General features: G+C 42.5%; 1 protein-coding gene across 9 annotated transcripts in view; it reads left to right on the top strand.

Moving 5' to 3' along the window:
- cux2b (cut-like homeobox 2b) overlaps positions 1-22,477 on the top strand; it is a 362,613-nt gene that overhangs the window by 83,550 nt on the left and 256,586 nt on the right. The window contains exon 1 of one of the 9 annotated variants that reach the window (XM_059988139.1): positions 13,583-13,633. The exons of the other annotated variants lie outside the window; for them this stretch is intronic. Coding sequence (XP_059844122.1) covers positions 13,592-13,633 — 42 coding nt within the window. The 5' untranslated portion in view covers positions 13,583-13,591. Of the gene's footprint in view, positions 1-13,582; positions 13,634-22,477 lie in introns of those variants that run through there. 9 annotated transcript variants of the gene reach the window in all.

Raw genomic sequence — 22,477 nt, 5'->3', positions numbered from 1 at the left:
TGCCATGTGGGATTCGAACTCGTGCCCCCAGTGTATAACTGGGTCTCTAGATTACTGATCCAGTATTGATTACTACTATGCCAAATCTCCCCAAGTGATAGCCAGACAGCTTATACGACACGATAAACACCATTGTCATTCTCTCATGCTCAGCAGTCCAGAGAGTCATTGTTGACCCAAAATACTGGAGCACCTCCGGTGTTACTTCTGCATTAAATGATACTCAAAAACCCTTTCCAGAACAGTGGATGAGAGACCAGCAGCAACCACACTGAAGAATCTCAGGGCCCACATGAGTGGCATCCTATCCTCCACTTTCATGCTCCCTCCCTCTACATTCAGTGAGTCTGTCTGCAGAATGAACAATCTGCAAATTGTTCGACCACAACTTGACAAATCATCTTCAACAGCAACTCATAGGCCTGACAATGGTTGTGTTGGAATGTCACACCTTTTGAGCTCACCTCAGTCTCAGATCATCATCATAAGAATAACCTTTCTTCACTGAGTTAGAATCTTGGACCTTTAACAGGAGCGTGGGAGGATTTGTATTGCAAGAACTGAGGTGCTTTAGAAAGGCAGCTTGCCATTATTCTCTTGAATAGAGTTGAGGAGCTTTGAAAAGCAGGGTTGATGAGCGTGAAGCAGTAAAATATGTAGTTTTGGACACATAGATTCAATAAGTATTTAAAACATGCCGCATTAAAAATTTATGACAGACTACTGTTTCTGGTGTCGTGGATTTGCTTGTAGAATTGATGGATTGATGACTACAAGACACAAAGATCCTCCCCACTTTTTTTTCTTGGCCTTCTCTCCTCACCTCCAACCCTTTCACCAATCAAATTCCCAGTTATTTACTTCATCTCTCCCTCTCCCAGTTTCACCTATCACCTTGTGTTTCTTTCTCCTCTTTCCCCCACCTTTAAGATCTATTCTTCTTTTTCTCCAGTCCTGCTGAAGGGTCTCAGCGCAAAACATTGACAGTACTTTTTCCCCTAGAGATGCTGCCTGGCCTGCAGAATTCCTCCAGCATTTTGTGTGTGTGTGTGTGTCCCCTGCATTTCCAGCATCTGCAGATTCTCTCTTGTTTGTGACAAAAATGTGAGGGCACTTTCAAGGATTAGTTGAAAGATTTCTGCTTTTGTGGTGATGTGCTAGTATTTGGGGGATTCAAGAATCAGCAAGCTGGTTTCAAAGTCTTCAGTTGATGCCAGGTTGTTGACTCCCAGTTAAATGGACAAGGGCACAGAAATGCTAATTGAACTCTTGAGGTGTTAATTTTGGTGTCAAAAAAAAGGTCGTTAAATCCAAGCCTTGTAGTCACCTCGAAATGCAGATCAATAACATCAAATTCCAAAATATTGTTTAAACTGATTTCCACTGTATGATGTGCTAGGGCTCACTCTTAATTAATGCAACTGAAGGACAGGAAACCAGCTGTTAAAACATTTGAGTTCCATTAGGAGGATTTTGTTTTCCTTTCTATGGAAAGGATATTGGAGTGGATAAGAGAGGTCACTGTTATTAAAGTAAGTTTGGACAGGACCGGCCAGTGAATGCACATGTGGATTTAAATGGGTGAATCAGTAAGTTGTCCTGCTCCTCCCAGACGTTGCCTCATGCTGGTATATCGCTGTGGGACTTGGGTATTGAAGTACCTGTGATGGCACGAACTGCATGATATACACAGAAAGTATTAAAAATAGTTAGACTTGTCCATTGCCATGTAAGAACATTTTTAACAGTTATTAACTTTAATTACTGCCTAACAACCTTTCTTGCGCTGAGAATAACCTTTGCAAGTGTGGGAAAACGTTTGTCTTTTATTTTTGTGTTTGCACTCTTATCCCATTGTAAAACACTTTGAACTGCCTTATATGAAAAGTGCTCTATAAATAAGTTAATTATTTTTGGAGATCTGAAATCTGTATTTATTTTAAATTTGGACTTTTGCCTTTGTTTCCCTTTTTAATGCTGCCTGATATACTGAGTTCCTCCATTTTGCGTGTGGTTGTTCACTTTTTATGTTTCTCTGGCCCCTGCTACCTCGTCTTTACTGTGGATGCCAAATCTTTATACACCTCCCATTTTCCCCCCATCAAGAAGGTATTAAAACCCCCTGGTGCTTGTCCTGAGCAACTTTTGATCCTAGCAACTTTGATCCTGTCAACTACTAGAAACCCAAATGGGTAGCCTTGCGTTCCTGCAAGGGCCTCAGCTACACCCGTCATTTAGTTGGTCCTGTGGAACAGTCCTTGTTCCAAACCTTCTCTGGTACCCACTCCCTAACCCTTTGCATTATATTACTGCTGCTTTGTGTCAAATCAGAACTGGGTTTAATATAATTAACCCAGGTGATTTCATCATTATGTCATGAAATTTGTTTTGTCTTTGTGGCAGCAGTACAGTGCAATACATAAAATTACTGTGCACAGGTCTTGGGAACTACATAGTGTCGTTGCCCACAGGGTTTTTGTGGCAAGATAGGGAAGTACCATAGATTGCCAGGCCTTTCTACCACACAGATTGTTCAGCTTGGGACCCGGCCGGATTCAAACTCGGAACCATCTGGCTCAAAGTCCAGCACTGACGCCACAACACCGCACATGTACTGAGGAACTGTCCATAGGCTCCTTGTCCATCGGAAATCTGATGGGGGAGGGGAAAGAGCTGTTCCTGAAACATTGATTGTGGGCCTTCCATTTCTAATCACCTTTGCTGCTTCCTTCCACTCCACTTACAAATTCACCACTGCCTCCATCTCGGGAGGGGATCTGCCCCTATAACCCCATAGCTACTTGGGCTACACCTCTTCCCACCCTGTCTCTTTTGTAAGGACGCCATTCCTTTCCTACAGTTTCTCCATCTCTGCTGCATCTTGCTCTCGAGGAGGTTTTCCATTCCAGGACATCTGAAATGTCCTTTTTCAGTAAACGCGACTTCCCTTTGATTGCGGTTCATCAATGCCTCTCGCACACTTCTGTTTCCTGGATTTGTGCTCTCAAACCTCTTCACTCCAGGCAGGACAGAGATAGAAGATTAGCATTTATTTATCCTATGAGCGTTTGTATTAACAGCCAATATACCCGACATTCTGGCTCCAGCATAGCGCGTCCACAATGCTTGGTAGAGCAACACAGAACACAAGAAGCCATCCAACTTAGCAACAGCAAGACGAGCCCCATTCCTCCCTCCCACTCAGATAAGCAGTCTTCTTACCCCCAATACGGTCCACCTTTGACCTCCTGCCTCCAGCAGCCTCTTGATTCAGACTCCTAGTCCTCCTCTTTTCACCTGACCTCGCCTCCATATCCTCTGTCATCACTTGCTTCTGCAATGGGATCCCACCAGTGGCCACGTCTTGCCCTACCCATCCCACCCCTTCCCTGGTCCACTCATCTGTCCTGTACACCTGACACTTTCTCCTGCAACCATAGGAGATGCACCGTTTGTTTCTACACCTCCTCCTCTGCTGCTATGATTGGGAAGTCGCACTGAAAAGGAAAATGAGTAGGCTAGAGCTCTCTTTAAAAAAAGATAAATAGCAGGTTGTGACGTTATGTAAACTATTATGGAAGAGTTTGATAGGGTGGAGGTGGGAAATCTACCTTCTCTATTTTTGTTCTTGAGATGGCATTAATATAGTTGATAAGTTCAAGGGGAACATGTGGGGAAACTTCACACAGAGGGTTGTGAGAGTGGGGAGTGGGCCGCCAGCACAAGTGGTGCATACAAGCTCGATTTTGATGTTCAAGAGAAGTTTGGATAGGTACGTGGATGGCAGGGGTATAGTACTGGTGCAGATCAGTGGGAGTAGGTGGTTTAAATGGGCTGGCATATAACAGATGGGCCGAAGGGCCTGTTTCTGTGCTGTACTTTTCTATAACTCTGTGAAAACCTGTTTCACCCCAAAATGTCAACAACTCCTTTCTTCCCACAGATGCTTTCTGACCTACTGAGTTCCTCCAGCAGATTGTTTGTTAATCCAGATTCCAACATCTGTATTCTCTCTGTGTCTCTGTCAGGCATTAATATTAAGACAGCCACAATGAATCCAATTTGAGAATTATGTGACTACCTTCATTCCACGTGGCAGAAAGCTATACACACTTGCCACTGTGTGTTGAGTTTGGCAAGACTTGAAGTTTTACTGTACATGGAATAGATCAAGAAGATTAGGAAAGTGTTGGAATGTATTCTGGAGTTACTAGCTTCAACAGCAACCAGTCCTCAGAGCTGAATGTGAATTGTAGATTGAGATTAAAATGCAGCTCAGAACAATGATATTCTTGGACCTGCAGGCCGGGGTTGATTGCAAACAAAAAAAATCACGCCATTGACCTGAGATGTCGGCATGTGCATGAATGCAACCCAGAGTCAGTGGGGATTAACGTTCACTTTGGGTGTCTGGAGCTTTGGTGCTGAGGAGGTGTTTGAAAATTTTATGTAATTCAAAGGAAGCATCGTAAATACATTGTAACTACAGAATTGTCCTGCTTGTTAGCTTTGATCTTTAGCATTTAACAATGTCATGTAATATTGGGTCAGGTAGTCCTCTTCTTCCATGAGTGTCTTGAATATCGTGCCTGCTGCTTGTTTTGCTGAGTAAAGACTTCTATATCCACTAGCTTCAGTGTCTCTTCACTAACTCTTTTCATAGTCACAACAAAAGGACACTGATCTTCACAACCAATATTCACAGAAATCTGACTTGTACCTAATGTACCTTTCAAACTAGATTTCTGAGGGAAATGTTCCATTTAAAATCTGGACTGCGGCGTTTTCCCTGATTTTATAAAATGTGGTCAAGAAATGAAAGGGTAGCTGCTGCGTGCTGCATTCCCGAAGGAGCTGAGATGGTTTTGGTGAAATTATCAAACATATTGAAGGCTGCTAAGGAGAATCACAGAAATTTCTGACATTGAGCTAATAAGCAGTTGGAGCTGCCGATCTGTCAGACCGAGTCTGTGGGATTGAGCCAAATTGATTTGTCAGTCACAAGTGTAGAAGGGTGCCAAGCAGCTACATTACTGCTCAGTGTTGGCTTAATCGATAAACCTACTATCATAGTAGTGTTTGTTCAGTGTAGTGAGGTTAGTAAGTACAGTGTTTTCAGGGGCTTTTTTGGACAGATTTATGGAAGGTCTCTTTAAGAAGTATATCAGATTATTAATACGTTGCTGAAACTAATGAATAGCTGGTTTGGCATAAAACCCAGAAGTCTGAACTAGGCGGTGTGGCACAGAGGGCCTGATATTTTAACATGAAAGCCCAATAACATCATAATTGGAAATGTCAGTATGTTTTATTGACTGCAAAAAGTTCAAACTGAAGCTCCAAAAGAGACCAGATCTAGGATTTCTCATAATCGCTGAATTGGTGTTTGTCTTAACACTTGCAGTGGGGCCCCACTGTAAATTTCAAGCTCTTGGTGGCTGTGTGACCTTAAATGTTACAGTGCAACTTCATTAAGAGGAAATAAGAAGTGCAGAGCACTTGCTCTCCTCCCTAGTTTACTGCAGTTTGTTGTGTGTCACTAGGAAGGACCAAGCAACTTGCAGGTCCCTGTACTGGGTATCATGCAGCAAGGTACAACCCTCCAGTGCCACCCCGAACAGACAAAAGAGCCGATTGCGTGGGCTTCAGAGAGGGGTAAGATGAGGGAATACACACCCTCACTCACAGAGGGATCAGAGTGAAAAGAGTGAGAAATTTCAGGTTCCTGGGTGTCAATATCTCTGGTGATCCATACTGGACCCAACATACCAGTGCAGCTACGAAGAGGGCATGGTGGCAGTTGTATTTCATTAGGAGTTATAGAAGATTGGTAGGTCACCAAAACACTTGAATCTTTCTACAGATGAACCATGGAGAGAATTCTAATTGAAATAAGCTGCAAAGAGTTTTAAACTTGGCTCTATCATGGGTAATATCCTCTGTAGTATCCAGGATATCTTCAAGAGTTTATGCCTCAAAATGGCGACGTCCATCATCAAGGACCCTCATTGCCAAGGTCACGCCTTGTTCTCATTGCTACCATCAGGTAGGAGGTACAGAAGCCTGAAGACACACACTCAGTGATTCAGGAGCAGCTTCTTCCCCTCTGCCATTATATTTCTGAATGGACGTTGAACCCATGAACACTACCTCACTAATTTTTTATATTTATATTTTTGCACTAATTTAATTTAACTATTTAATTTTTATATACATTTACTGTAATCCCGGATTTTTTTCTCGATTTACATATTGCATTTTACTGCTGCTACAAAGTTAACAAATTTCACGACCAATGCTGGTGATATTAAACCTGATTCTGAACGTTTGTCAGTTGGTTTACTGTCAGATCTCTTTTGAGAATCTGTTCTCATTTGTCAAAGATGTAAGGTCATTGAACACAGCCCAACCTGATGTCTCACTAACGTGTCGGCATCATCCTGTGTGGACTTGAGCACTGTGGTGGTATAACTGCCGACTGTAATGTTTGAAATAAAAAAAATAGATGCTGGACGCACTTGGGCCAGGGAGCCTCTGTGGGGAGAGGAGCAGCTAGTATTGGCATCAGATCTGGAAAGATGAGAAAATGGGTCAGCTTTCAGGTGCTGAGAAGCAGTTTACTTCATCTATTTCCTGTACCTCAGCTCCCACCCTATTTTTAGATTACCTTCACATGTACATTGAAATATCAAAATACCCGGTGAAATGCGTTGTTTGCATCAGCAAGCAACGCTGTCTGAAGATGTGTCTGGTACAGCCCACGGGTGACGTTGCATTTCCATCGCTGACATAGCATAACCCATAACTTCCTACTCTAATCAGCACGTCTTTGGAATGTGGGAGGAGACTAGATCGTACAAACTCCCCCCAGCCAGTGCTGGGAATTGAACCGAGATCGCTGATGCTGTAGAGCATTAGGCCAGCTGAAAGCAGACAGAGCCAGGTTAGAGGCCCCCTTGGTCCACTCTTTCTGCCTGCATTCTGAAAGGATGGTTTTGATCATGGCTTCCTCGCCTGCTCCCTCTCTTTTCAATTTCCCATGCGGTTGCAGGAGATGTTACACTGCCATCTCTAACTTTCCCATCATTCAGTTGCTCGAGGTGCCCTTCCAGAATCACTAGCACTTCGTTCAATCTTTATAGACAATTTAATGATCATCGTTATCTACAAAGTGGTTTCCTCAGTGTTGGAGAATCTGCAGATTGTGCTTGGGGGGAGGGGGTTGCTTTTGGAATCCTGGAACTCAAACAATAGTGGTGACTCAGTGTTTCCAGCAGCTAGTCACCTCAGTTCTCCATCTCACTATCAATCTGCCTTCTCCTCCAACAAGACCTGACATCAGCTTGAAGGACGACTCCTCATCTTTTTGGGGGACCTCCCCTCAAACTGACATTGTTGAATCTGATATTGAAGAATTATCTCAAATTGCTGAAATTGATATCATGTGTCCCAAAGGCTGCACTGTATTGTAGCAGCCTGGACGTGATATAAAATTCAACAATATATGATGACCCTCCTTCTGTCAGGATTGTCACTTTTGCTGCAAGGTCATCCATCTGGATCATGAACTTAGCATTTCCCCTCCTCACAGATACTGCACACCTTCTGCATCTCTCTCCCCACCCCCCCACCCCCCGGGTCTCGGGTCACAGAGAGTCTTACAGTTCATATTCGTAACACATCCCCCTTTTGATCTTGCTTTCTTCAGCCGCCCTCATTAACCCATCTCGTGGCTCTGAAAACAGGGAGATGACCGTGGCAACCTGGCCTTGCCCTGTCACAGCTATCTCCTTGCTCTATCCATTCCTCCACCCTCTCTGCATCATAAATTAATTGTTTTTACTCTTGTTCTCTCAAATCGTCCTACCCTTAAGCTGTTAACTCCATTTTTGTTTACCGCACATACTGTCCGACCCACAGTATTTCCTGCATTTCTGATTTTATTTCAGATTTCCAGCATCAGCAGTTCTTTGATTTAAAAAAAATTGCTATAATATTTGTGAGAATTATAAATTCAATAACAAACTTCAGGACTGGTAAAATATTTATTAAGAGATGGAACAGGCTCTTCGGGCCTAGTGAGCCATGGTGCCTAGAAACCCACCTAACCCTCACCTAATCACAGAACAATTTACAATGACCAATGAACCTACTAACTGATATGTCTTTGGACTGTGGGAGGACACCAGAGCACCCGGAGGAAACTCACAGTGTCATGGGGAGAAAGTAAAAACTCCATATAGTTAGTGATGGAATTGAGCTTTGAACTCTGAACTCCAAAGCCTCAAGCTGTATTAGAGTTGCACTAACCCTACACTACTCGGGCGCCCCTGAAATTCAGGGAAGAAACAACATCAGAGACCCCGAATAGTGCAAACGTTTTTTTTTAGATGGAACACAAAAAGACTGGGTGCTGAGATTTGCATGTCTTTCTGCAAATCATTAGGTCTGGTTCTCATGGGATCACTAACCTGTGGATTTAAATCTGAGCCAGACCTACAAAGTCTTGAAATGCCCAGTAGTTGGCTGTGTGGTGTGCTCACACACTGAGCCATTGCATACTCCCCTTTTTTTTAAGGATGCATTTCACTTCAGCTGCTCTGGTGAAACACTTGCAGTGAACGATCCCAGGCCAGCCTGCTGAGAAGGTGATGTGTGAGCTCTGATCTAAATTCACCTGAACAAGATAGACAAGCCTTAGTTTGCTGTATCATCGAAAACACACCACTTCAACAATGCAGCGGACCCTCCGCGTTGTCAACTGAAATTAGAGGGTTCAGTTTTCTTAATTAGAGGGTAGTGTGGGCTTGAGTGTGGGGGAATTGTCAAGTAAATTATGGCATCAATGTAAAATGTTTTTAAAGCAAATTTGGGAACCTTGCACTTAAAATCAGGACTAAAGTATGCAATGAATTGGTGATACACCTCCTTTGGTGACATCATAAAGGCATCTGTCAAATTGTTCTGCTCACTTAAGGTTTCTGGGGGCAGAGTACGAGGAGACATTTTGCCAGTACTTGTGCTTTCCACCATGCCATACAGGTCAAATGGTAGAGGTCAGAGTTCAGGGGTTTGGCTCAGGGCTGGCAACCCAGACTGGTAAAACAAAATTAAGGGAACGGCAAATGGAGAATGCTCTACAATCCGAGTGCGACGGTATTCCTGAGCCTCTACCCGGGACTTGCGTGACTGACGGCAGTGAAAAGCAGAGGAAGCCTGGAACACTGCCAGAGGTGCAGGGACCTTCATTGTTGCTTAACGGGCAGTATGTAAGTATCTGTGTGCACTAAGCACCTGAAGACATGGAGTGATCCAGTAAGAACAGCGTCTGGCTTCATAGCGAGAACGAACTTAATTACAGGCTGTCTGGAGCTTGGGGTCGTCGTTGGAACATGAACTGGTCAACATCTGAAGGACTATTCCTCTGGGCCAGTAGCCTACAGCTTGCTGTTGTGACTGGGCATTGGAACCCCGTGTGATCTCTATGAACTGCAGGCATAACAATAGCTTCATTCAAAGGTGCTTAACTCGGAAGTGAGCAGTGGATTTTTTTCTCTCTGGGAATGCCTGCATGCATTGTACAGTGCTTATGTAAGCACTGACTGGGGGTGTGTAAGGCTTTATACACTCTAAGCTAAGGTACAAGTTACCAAAGCCAATTAAACAGGTTTGCCAATTTTATTTAGTAATAGACTGAAAATGTAATGAAATTTAACAGCCCTTAAAATGGACTCACTTCTCCAGAATGTAGGCAAATATGGAAGTAAATATAACCTTCAAATGACCTCTCCCTTCAGGTTCCAAATTACCCAATAGCCTTGCTCTGTGTTTGTGGTGGAAATATAGCTGGCAGTGTGTGCATTAATATAGTGAGGTGGCAGGTTTATGTGACCTTGGTTAATGTGCAGAATATATGACGGTCAGGGTGAGTTGTAGGAGACTTTCCACGGTCCCATGTGAATGCCACAAACGTGAGGAAGCTCAAAGCCTATTGGAGCCACTCGACTCAACAGCCACCAGCCCTCTGGCTGTCATTTGCATCTCTATAAAATGCTCAAGTATCTTTCCAGCTCAATTTCTATAAATTTATGAAAGTTGGCGTGTGTTGTCAGAGGGCTACATTACAGCAGGTGAACAATACTTGAGATTTAAAGTCGCAGGAGAAAATTAAAAGTTTGGCTGCCCTCCAGATTAAATTTCAAAGAAATAGTTCTGCATGTTTTTCTGCCTTCATATCCTAAAGTAGGTGGGCTGAAAAATTATTTCCTGCTTTTGATCATCTCTGACTGTAGCTTTTCAAACTAACAATGTTAATTTCAAAGTTCAAGGTACATTTATTATTAAAGTATGTATACTTTATGCAGACTTGAGACTCGTCTCCTTACAGGCAGCCGCAAATCAAAGAACCCACAAAATAGTCAGTCAGACACCTTGTGTGTGTGTGGGGAGGGGGGAGGAAGAGAGAGGGGAAAAATATCATGTAATCAATAACAGTGTTAGCATTCAGAACAAAAGGGAGTCCTTAGGCCTGAAGCCTGGAGCAGGGCTGAGTTCAGCACAGAGCCCTGTAAACATCATGGACACCTCAGGCACAGAGTTTGGAGCAGGCCACAGCCTCCTTCTCAGTTCAGCGCAGACCTGAGTAGATGCCACAGAGTAATGAGCAGAACCGTCTGACTCTTGCCTCTTGTCCCGACACCCTGCCTTTTCAATCTATCTGGCCAGGCGTTTAACTTGTCCAAACGTCAGGTCGTCTGTCGAACTGGGACCGAGGCCCTGTCACATCGATACGCTCTGGGCCTGGACCCCACCGCCAAGTACCCGAACTTTCCAAATCGGCCTGTCGCTTAACCTCGCTTTCTGTTTAGGTGGACTGGCATCGACTCCACCTCTGCTCCGCTTTGCTCGAGCTTGCCTCGACTCAACCTTGCCTTCATTTGTGTCTCCCTTGCTTGTGGCGATCGTTTACCATAAATTTTACAAGAGAAAATGTCATCAGTCCGGTTGCATTCTTCGTTTTGTCAGTTGTGCCATTTTAAATCGTTGCTCTTCAGCTTTCCTTGAAGCACCAGTCTGACCTCCATCGAGTACAGGAGAAAGGTAAATGTTCATTTTGAGGAACGCAGCTTTTAAAGTCCTTCAGTAAATTCTGCCTTAACGAGTCATTTCTCAGGGTGGTAGTGAATTAACCCATCCATTCATTCTTTCCTGTTGTAAAGTGCTGGAGAAAAACTTCTCTTTAGGGGTAATACCCCTGGCGGAAAATGCACAATTAAAGAAATTTAAACAATTTTTATTGAAGTTTGAGGGGTTTTTTGGTCTTTTCTGAACTGGAAAACTGGGCCCATCTTTCAGAGCAGCTGCCTTTAGAGCACCTGGACCCCGTTCAGTGGGTAACTGCTTAAATCAACGTTATGTGATGAGTTAGATCCAATGGCAACTGCATGAATTCAATTTTCTTGGGTCTGGTCTTGATTAGTCTTCAGGTACCCCCCCCCTCCCCCGGTGACACCAAGTTGCAGATTGTAAACGATGCCGAGTAGAGCGGGCGAGACGCAGGCAGAGGTTTTTTTCACTTTTAATTCAGTGTTGTTGTTGGTATGATTCTTGTTTTTTTAAAAAAAAATTGTAAAAGTTAATAGAAATACAAATTCCTATTAACCGGAATGATTCTCAAAATTGTGGAATTGTCAGTGTAAGCTAATAATAAACAATATGAGCCCAATATGGCACTACTGTTGTTTTATAGTGCAGATTTTAAGTACACATACTCCAATATCTGCTCACTGTACAATGGCTAATGTATTTCATTGTACAGTTTAGAGCCCAATGTTTCAGTATTCTAAAGTCTTAACGTTTCTTTGATAGCTTAACACTTTTGCCAGATTCTATCCATGTAATTCTCAATCAACCAGACGTACGTATTTGCTTGTGAGTTATCCGATCAGCTTCGCTTGTGAAGATAATTTATTACACCTCGGTGCTGGCCCTGACACGTCCTCTAGTTATGCTGCTGGCTGATTTATTTTATTCGCGTTTTGACGATAGGTGCTTTTAACAAGAATTTGATTCAGTCGGTGAAGCTGTCTATCGCCATCATTGAACAACATCTTCCTCAGCAGCGTATTAATGAGTCAGCCTGGTTCAGCTCTTCTGGGCCCACCAGTAGTAGGCCCCTAGAGTAATTGCTGCCATCAGAAGTCACTAGATGCTGCGTCTTTTGGGGGGGGGGGGGGAGGAGGAGAATTTTTGACACAACTGCAAAGACTAACTATTGTTTAGTCTTTCCTGCTGAAGTTTTTGCAAAGCACCCTTAGAAATATGCTGTGACAAGTGAGGTGGCAGGTAATTCAGAAGCTTGTGTGGTTTGGTCTGCAGACGTGGTAAAATTGGTGCATTTGTGGATTATTTTTTTTTAAAGATCTTGCATTATTGCAAATAAAAGTTGATTTCTGTTGTGGCTTTTTATTTTCTCCTGAACTGTTAGGACGAAAACAATTTTACAATGAGCACAAGGCACCAAATTTGCTTGGGGACCAATGGGGAACTTGGGTCATCCCACGCAGTGACTGCTTCCACCCTGAGACAACCCCCGCCCTGTTCAGGGTTCAAAGCCTCGCCTGATACAGAGTGTTGATAAACCTCCAGAGTGCCCTTACCAACCTGCGTGAGTGGCCCAAAAACAACAACATATTTATCCAGCAGTTTGGTTAAAAAGTCGCAAGGCAATTCGTAGGCCTGCTCTCAAAAGAGAATTTGACGCTGGGCCCCATGAGGTAATGGAGGAGCAGGTGCTGGTAGGCTTGGCAAAGTGGTAGGTGTTCAGTATCATCTGAAAGGAGGAGCAAGACACCGAGAGGATTCCACAGCTTAAAACCTTGGAACCTTAAGTTGCAGAAATCACTGCTGAAGTAGTTAAATTTGAGGGCAATGGAAATATTAGTGACACTTTAAGAAACTCTTGGGCATGTGAATGGAAGAAAAATGGAAGGTATGTTGTGGGGGGAAGGGTTAGATTGATCTTAGTATGTTGAAAGGTCAGCACAAAATTTTGGGCAGAAGGGCCTGTATGGTGCTGCACAACGTTCTGATAATTAGAATGGATTTTTTTTTTTGCAGATGTGCTGGAACAGGTTTACAAAGATGAAAAATGCTGAGGTCAAGAAGCGACTTCAAAAACGCAAAAATTGGCTTAGTTAGGGAAATGATGACCAGGTCAGATAGCGGTTGTGACGTGACGTTGGCCATGGTCTTTTGAATGTATGAAAATTGGCAGAGGGTAGACCGAGTGGGGGCCGGTCAGAAGTCCACTGGACTGGTCAAATCGGCAGTAATGCTGGAATGAGTGAGTCAAGCAGGGCAGAGTTTGGCAATGCTATAGAGATTGAATTGCAATGCCGAATGTCGAGAGTCCGAAATCTCCAGATCCAGTACGGGTGGAGAGAGGTTATTAGCAGTACTGTTGTGGGGAAGGTCAGGGAGTGCCTGTGTACAGTTCTCTGTTGGTCAGCTGACTAGATCATGCACTTTGGCTACTATAGAGAGGCGTGGTCAGCTCTGTTAAAGGCTCAGGAACAGAGAGGTCAGCTGAATGGTAATGGTAAACACCAAGAAGCAAGAAGGATGTGTAAGGGTGAGTTCAGTGCCAGAAGGAAGTGAAAGAATATTTCAGTGGTTTACTTGTCATTTGCAATAACTAACATAATCTAATATCCTGAGTGTCTCACAGGAGGTTATCACCATGAGAGAGTCTGGCATTAAGATGGAAATGACCATCTCGGTCAAATGAGTGTTTTTTTGATTTGATTAATTTGATATTGTAATGATAAGCTTTCTTATGATGTGAATTGTATTGATAATATTTTATAAAATGATTTCCAAAAGATTAATTCAAAACATAATTTCAATATGTTTAACTGGCATCTCAATAGTATACCACACTTCAAAATATAATTTATTGAATTTGAAGGATGGGATAGGCACTAAATTTGCCGTTGTTATTTAGAGGTCACAGCTGTGCTGGTGTTGGAAATTAGTTTTTACTCCGGTGTAGTGTGTGGGGAATTTTCAGTGTTGGAGGTTAAGGTAGGGATCACAAGCCTTTTTGGATTTAAATTTCAAATCAGTCTGACCTTCAATTACCCATGGAGAAATAAAAGTCCCTATTTTTAAGAAAAAGCTCAAGGTACCCGATGTATCTTTCATTTATTCCCCCCCCCCTCCCCAACGATCTTCAGCGCCTGGGACCCATCCTCTATCCTTTGTTTTCCCTTTCCTACCAGTTCCCATCCTAGGCAGTAAACACTTTCAATTCCAGAGAGCCCTGGGCACTTAATCCCTGTATAATCAAGTTCAGAAGGTTTTGTGGAACTTGGCCGTCAATTGAGGCAATCAAAATTCTTTCTTGATTGGATGAGAGCTTGTTTGTGGGAGTGAGTTTCATGTGTTTGCACCTAGCCATTGCTAATACTGGACACCTTCCCAACCCTAAGTAGTGAAACCCAGCGGAGTGGTAAGGTAATGCTGGAACTGTTGGGGAAGGTTAGAAATCGGTGCTCTACAACTGGACTCTCATCTGAAGCCCAACTCTGGACCATGGCCGACAAGGTCAGGTCTTTGGCTGTCGCACAGAAATCCGGAGCTTGATGGCACTGATTAAGGAATGCTGGCAGTTTGGTGTGTAACAACACTGGAATTGAATGTACGGGGAAGTGTCAGAGCTTAGTTCAGCTAGTTCCAGTGAGCCCTTAGGTTGTTAGAAACTTGGTGACTTACAGCTAAGAACTTTTAAAAAAATCTGTAGCCCTGTGAATGTGCACTCATGCCTGGTAAGGAATTCTTGGATTTTTTGACCCAGAAATGATACGTTTTCACATTTGGAGACTTGTTCTTAAGCCAGTCAGATGGCACAATGTAGGATTTGCGGCAAAGTCAATTCACAGAAAATGCTGTCTCCATACAGAGCAAAACTACTGCAACTTCTCTCAGTGAAAAATTTCCCCTGGAAAATGCACTGTGAAGGACTAGTTGTGCATAAATTGTCTACATAAGCTCAAATTGTGGTACCTTTCCCTTTTTAGATGGCGGAGGTCTGGCAGGCGCTTTTGTAGAAGATGGCTCAGAAGGTTGCAGCTGTGCATTTTTCAGAATGAGTGTTTGTATGGATGTTTCCTGTAGTGGAGGGGTCTAGCACCAGATGGTGCAGTCTCAGAATAGAAGGGCACCCCTTTAGAATGGAGATGAGGAGGAATTTCTTCAGCCAGAGGGTGGTGTGTCTGTGAAATTCACTGCCACAGGTGCCTGGGGAGTCCAAGGCAGTGGGTATACTTAAAGTGGAGGTTGATGGGTTCTTGATTTGTAAAGGCATCAAAAGGGCAGAAGGCAGGAGAATGGGGTTAAGAGGGCTGACAAATCAGTCATGATGGAATGGAAGAGCAGATTCAGTGAGCCAGATGGCTTAATTCTGCGCCTGTGCCTTTCAGTCTTGTGCACGCAGGGCCAGTGTAGCAGTGTTCACCATGGAGCCCCGGGTGGTCTTGTCTTGGGTCATGAGTTTTGGAGCTGGAAGTGGAAAGCATTCACCGTGCTTCTGACTTTGCAAACGGTGGAAATGCTCTCGGGTGCCGGGAGGCGAGGCTTCTTCCAGCGCTTGCCTCCCCTTCGCTTGCGCTCAGGGCCGTGTCGTTTGTGTCACTGGTCTGGCTGGCTTTGGTCAGAAGGGAAACGAGACGCTGACGAAGCAGCGTGCGAGAGTCTGGAGGAATTCAGAGGGTCACGCGGCAGCTACAGAGGAAAATGGACAGTTGGTGTTTTGGGTTTGGGACCATTCACCGAGACATTGCTGACTGCTAAGATGTTAATGATGGAACTTTTGGTAGTTAGAAGAGCCAGGGAGAGGTGATGAGACATTTTCTTACTCGAGGTCATCGATCAGTTAAAATATGAAAGCCAAATACAGGTTGTCACGAATGCTCTACTGTGAAGTACCATCGGTGTTGATCCCTAATGAAATAAAAAGCCATTTCTTGATTGACTAGGTGGAACAAAATTAAAAAACATGAACATTTATAATATTTGATACACCTAGTCGTCACTCAGGCCTCCCCCTGTGCTAGGAAAGAATGGAACATCTGTACTCTGAATCTAACTGCGCTGCACCTGCTGAGGGAGTGTCTGTTGCTGGCCCTCATTGCCAGAAATTGGAAAGTTGTCAATTTTCTTGCAGGTAAACGTCCTACCTGGCTGTCTGCAGAACTCGGGTTATTTTTAGAAGGTTCCTGACTTCAGAAACGAGGAGGTGAAATGGAAGCAAATGAATTTTTAAGCTGTGGAATGGAATACCGGCATTGTTATTGCTGGTGCTGAGGCAGACGTGCTATCTTAATAATCTCTCTTGTGTGCAATACACAAACGTTTACAAATGCTACTATAGTCCATGAGGGATTATCATAAAGCATTACTTCACGAGCTTGCTGTTTGTTTTGATTGTCTTTGTCCTCCTCCCTTTGTGCGAGGATTGGATCACTCGCGACTGTAACTCTGAGTAAGAGTAAGTAAAGGCCCAAGTGTCAGGGGTTAAATTCCAATGCGGCAATAATGTGCCCATCCTTCACACAGAGGTGGCATCCTCACCAGGCGGCCTACTTGTTGTCATGGTTACTAACACATGGTACCCCTGAGAATCCAGACAGGAATTAATGGCAGTCCTGTGTATAGGTTTCCTGTCAAGGGCTAAGAGATGGATTACATTGATGTGCCATTTGTCATACTGTAATTGTTCTGGCAAATGGAATACCCACTAGTATAAACGTTCAAGCTTCACTAATAGAAGTGAAAATAGGAAGAGAAAGGAGTAATACTGTATTACCTTCAACAAAACCACAACTTGGCTGATGACATTTGGTAAAAAGAATAGCCATTTATAAGCAATACTGAATAAAAATTTAACACATGTTCTAGCTCTGGAGAAAAAAAATAGCAGCTGTGTAAACGTGGAAGAGGATGGAATTTCTAAGATAGTAATTTTGGATAAATAGATTTACAGAGGAAAAAGTTTCATCTGGAAAATTTTGAGAATGCCTTGTATCAAATCGCAAGTGTTTTCAAGTAATGATACAATATTGAAGACTGACAGAGCATCGGGGCAGATTGTTGACCATTATAACTGCATAATAAAATATAAACTGAAGCCACAAATAGATGACCTCTCCCTTGTACTTAAATTTTATTTTAAATCTTTGATCCCACCTGTGTGTTTACATTTTATATTGGTCTCTTTTGTTTTTTTTTGAAGAACCACAATACTCTTGGGAAGATTCTTAATGTCAGTGGGTACATTGAAAAACTGGCTGAGTTATCTTCATTTGATTTATGTGTGTGTATGTATATGTGTGTGTAATATATATTTTATATAATATATGTATATTTTTGTAAATTGTTTATATCCATTAAAAATAGTTTTTTTAAAAGAAACATTTGGTTTCATGATTAATTAATAAAAGCAGGTCCCAAAACAATAGTGTAATGTAAACAAAATGTTGATTTGTAGCAAATTATTTGATTAATGAAGTCGAGTGCAAATATTATGATTTATTCGGTGGCCCGTTTCATTTAAAAATAAGGTTTACATGCTTCTGTGGTGAAGAAATAGTTATTTGTCCCGAAGGGGGAAAGTTTACATATTTTCAGCATAAAAGCAATGCGCTGCTTTTTCATAAAGTGATGATGTTGCTTGTTAAACTTCTTTTGTGCAAAAGCACATCTCTCAATTTAGCACTTTTTCCAATTGGGGTATTAATACCAAAATGTAGACTGTAAGGCAATTGATATTGTTTAACATGCACTTCATATAAACACCTTCAATTCAGCAGTGACATCTCATCCATAACTGTGTAGTTAATCTTATGGATATTAATAAGTCTCGGGGGATTTATCTAACACTATTAATCTGTTTTCACCGCATGGTGTAATGGCACCTGAACTATATAACACACATTCTTCACCTATTACATCACTGCTTCAATAAATATCTTGCTCTTATTAATGCTACATGAACCTCTTTCTTTTTAATAAATCAATAAGGCTGAACAAAATGAATAATCTTTGGAAATACTACAGTCTCTGATCTATTTATTTTTTGAGATTTTAAGATGGATGAATTTGCTTTCGTATTTTATTTGCAGCTGGCATTCCAGCCTGTCGGTCTGACAATATACAGAGCTCTTGGAAAAACCGAGACTAGATTGTATTTCTTTAATACTATTATGTGCTTTTTTGTACACTGAACAATTCGAATGGGAGACATTTTGTTCTGGATCATCATCTCAATTTCTTCTTTTCTAGAAAGTTCCCTGAGCCAGATAATCATATTGATTTATTTCGCTTGCAACATTTTTTTTTGCATGGGGAAACCTTTTCCGAATCACCATTTAATTGGGCACAAATGCTCATAATCCTTGTCGAATACAATTATCAAAAATATTGAAGTGAATAGCCATCAGATCTGGTCAGTGGTAGTATGAATTCAGGGAGAAATGTTGGCCAACGAAATAAATTTTCCTTTGATTAGTGCCAAGGGCTTTCAAGGTTCAAGTTTAATTATCAGGTGTACATCAAAACATGCAGGGAAATGCACCATCTGCATTAGCAACCAGCACACGTGAGGATGTGCTGGGGCAGCCCACAAGTGTCGTCACGCATTCTGCTGTCAACGTAGCATGCCCACGATGCTCGGCAGAACCCAACGAAGCAGATTGCAACGAGCAACAAAACCAGCCCCTTTACTCCCTCCCATTCACACACGTACACAGTGCTCTTAACCCCAGGACAGGCCATCTTCCTCGGCCTCTGGCCTCCAGTCGACTCTGTCTTTGGTTTACGAGCGTTGGGTTTCAACTTACTCAGTGGATTTACAGAGATTTGCAGACTCAGGGCTCTGGCCAAAAGGCCTCGGCTCCCGGTCTTCCGATTTCGCAACGGGTCTCGATCTTCTGCATCGACCCAAGGACCCGCTGATCACTGAGCACTAGGCAGCGATTCTGGGTTCGCCGATGTTGGAATCCCAGACACTAGGCCTTGAGCTTCGTCCCATTGATTTGTGAACCTGAGGGGGTGGGGGGAACATCGGATCTCATTCCTCCTGCCCATGTGGAACCCTGGCTATAGAGCCCACGGACACCTTATTGACCTTGAGTTGTTAGGGGTTCACCAGTCATAATTCAAGCTGGAGAGCCGACCTGTCATCTGGTTGGACTGCCCAGCCTGGTTCGTGGACATCGCACATCTGTGCCCTGGCCTTCTGTCTTTTTATTTTCTCCTAAAGAAACATTGCCTTTTGTTTCATTATTCAAAATTGTGCTGCACTGTACTAGAATGTTGGTTTAGATCAAGCAGCTCAAATTAGAGCCTAATATATATCTGAATCACTAAGGTGGATAGGGTTGGATTAGGAGCTAAGTTGGTTAAAAAGTGAGGATTCAATCATTTTTGTATTTTTTTCTGCTATTTTTGAAGAGCATCCACTTTATATCAAATTAGCATATTAATTTTATTTTTATTTGGCGGTACAGCATGAATAGGCCTTTCAGCCCTTCAAGCCACGCCACCAGCAACCCACTGATTTAACTCTAGCCTAATCATGGGACAATTTACAGTGACCAATTAACCTACTAACAGGTATGTCTTTGGAATTTGTGAGGAAATCATATCACTCGAAGGAAACCCACACAGTCACGGGAAGACGCGCAAGCTCCCTTACGAATGATGTCGGAATTGAACTCTGACGCCCCAATCTGTAGTAGAGTTGCGCTAACTGCTACACTGCGACACCACCGTGGCATCCATTAGATAAACTATTCAAGATTCTTAATCATGCAGCATGGAAGCTTTGGCCCTTCGGCCGTACTGGTCTATGCTTGCCCATTCAAGCTTGTCCCATTGGCCTGTGTTCAGCCCAGTTACTTCTAAACCTTTACAATCCACATACCCATCCCGCTTAAGCATTGTTAATGAATCTACCTTAGCTATTTTCTCAGGCTACTCGTTCCATATATGTAACACTCTCTGCATTTTTTTTTAACAAAAATAAGATTCCATTTGGGCTCCTACTAAATATTTCTCCTCTCATCTTCAGCTGATAGTTCTAGATTTCCCAACCCAGGAAAAAGATCGAGTGCATTCAATTTATTTAGACCCCTCCATGATTTTATGTGCCTCCTAGAGGAAAGGTTTGCTTCTTCCCCTCATCCCACTTTCTTTGCTTTAGGTTTCAGTATTCCTGTGGATGAAGCCTGGAATCCAATTTTTTTTATTGTATTGCTCTTTCTGTCTGCCCATCTATCTTAAAAATCAATTTATCTTCAGTCTGAATTGTGTAATTTGTTTCTCTAAATTAGGGATTCCCAACTTTCTTTAAATGCTATGGACCAATACCATTAAGCCAGGGGTCTGTGGACCCCAGATTGGAATACCCCTGCTCTAAATATTAGCAATCTGATCATTATGCTGTCTATTTTCCCCCCGATGTTCGTTTGTTCTTTAATGCATTGCTTCATGATTCTCTGTATTGAACTGCAGCTGCCATCTGACTGCCCAGTCTGCTAATGCTCCCCTGAGTCTTCCTACATTTTCTCAAGTTTAATAATTGTTGACAAGCTTTGAAGTAATCCATCCTGTACCACCTTTATGTCATTTAAATGAATGGAAAACAAAAATTTCTATAAGGTAGCAGAGGGACATCATCCTGCCAGCATCATCCATAGCCTGCCAACGTGAAAGTCTTTGCTTCCTTTGAGATGGCCACCTTTCTCAAGGTCTCAATCCTTAGTACTATTCAAATGCCGTGACTTCTGAGATTGTTCCTATAAAATATCTAATGCATTTTTTTAAAAGCTCATTAAGGTGTCTTTTCATTTTTATGTTTATACATCCCATTGAATGAATCTTCCTTTTCCATGTGGGTGGCATGCTGTAAATTTGGTGGGGGGGGGGGCACACCACCTTGCAAATTTGCAAAATGGCATGAGAAACATGAAATCGGAAAACTGCATCATGGAAGTTTATGGTTGTTGCAATTTCCCCCCAGGCTTTTCCTTCACTTTCTGAATATTTTCCACAATACTAGTCCTTCCAAGAAAAATGTCTTTTGGAAAACATAAACCAGTGTATTATCTCCTTATGCTACAGCAAGCTTCAGTATTCCGCAATGCATATCATCTGGCTCTGAAGACTTTTAAAACTTGATAGCCACAATAACTTGACATTCTTTTGAAGATTTATCTCAAGCAACAGCACATACCCACACTCCTCTGGTGTATCTATCTACCCCCTCCCCCCACCTCCTCATTTTCACCCTTTTGCATAACATAACAAACTTCTTAAAATGCGTATCAGGCATTACCTCCAGGTCAAGTTTAAGATTTGACTAGGTTTCCATGCCTCGTTCGGCTGCTCTTTTTATCATATATGTTTTAAAAGTAACCTTTGATATCCCCCTTTTGTCTGGCTGATTTTCTTTCTTGTTCTTTTTCAATTTTCCAATTTTTTTTTGATTGCTGTAAGATTTCTCCTGTATTGTATCTTTCAGTGTATGCAACTTGCTACTTTTTACATTTTTTTTCTCTTATCTTGCTATGTCTTTGGAAACACCTGGTTTAAATAAATCACCTGCGCTCCTAATTTTCCATCTCATATTCAGATATCTCCCCCTACTGGGTACTGTTTGATTTGCCCTTATTCCAACAGGTGTATTTGAGCTCGGTTCCATTTCCTTCCTCTAATTTCCATTCCAACAGCACCATATTTCTTGTTAACAAAGTTGTTTTTTTGAAAATTAATCTGCATTACCCCTCTGGGGTTAAAGGAGTTAACTTTATATAGCTGTACGTGCTCTGTTATTGAAACGTTCCCATAATCTATGGTCTCGTGTTCAAGGACTCTTCATCTCATGCTCTCAAAATTTATTGCTTATTTGTTTGTGGTTTTTTCCCTTTTGTGTTTGCACAGTTTGTCTTTTGCACACTGGTTGTCCACACTGTTGGGTGTGGTCTTTCACTGGATTTATTGAGTGTGCAAGAGCACAGTAGCGTAGTGGTTAACACAACACCTTGCAGTACTGGTGACTTGGGTTCAATTCCCAGCACCTCCTGTAAGGAGTTTGTACGTTCTGCCCGTGACTGTGTGGGTTTCCTCTGGGTGCTTTGCTTTCCTCTTGCAGCCCAAAGATGTACCGGTTGATAGGTCCTTAGGCTAAGGTTAAACCAGGGATTGCTGGCTGGCACGGTGTCGAAGGGCCAAAGAGCCTATTTCATGCTGCATCTTAGTAAATCAATAATCTCAGGTTTGTAAATGGTGACATGGATGTACTTGGGTTATAAATTTGCTTTGAACTTTGATTTTTAAAGCACATCATACTAAAAGAGGGAGATCAAAGAAGCTGGCTTGTTCTGAAGAACTTCAGATGTGCACAGTTCAGAAGTTT

Source organism: Hypanus sabinus, chromosome 13, assembly GCF_030144855.1.
Source record: "Hypanus sabinus isolate sHypSab1 chromosome 13, sHypSab1.hap1, whole genome shotgun sequence".
Taxonomy (NCBI): domain Eukaryota; kingdom Metazoa; phylum Chordata; class Chondrichthyes; order Myliobatiformes; family Dasyatidae; genus Hypanus; species Hypanus sabinus.
The sequence above is the reverse complement of the archived record's forward strand: the minus strand, read 5'-3'. Positions and strand labels throughout refer to the sequence as shown.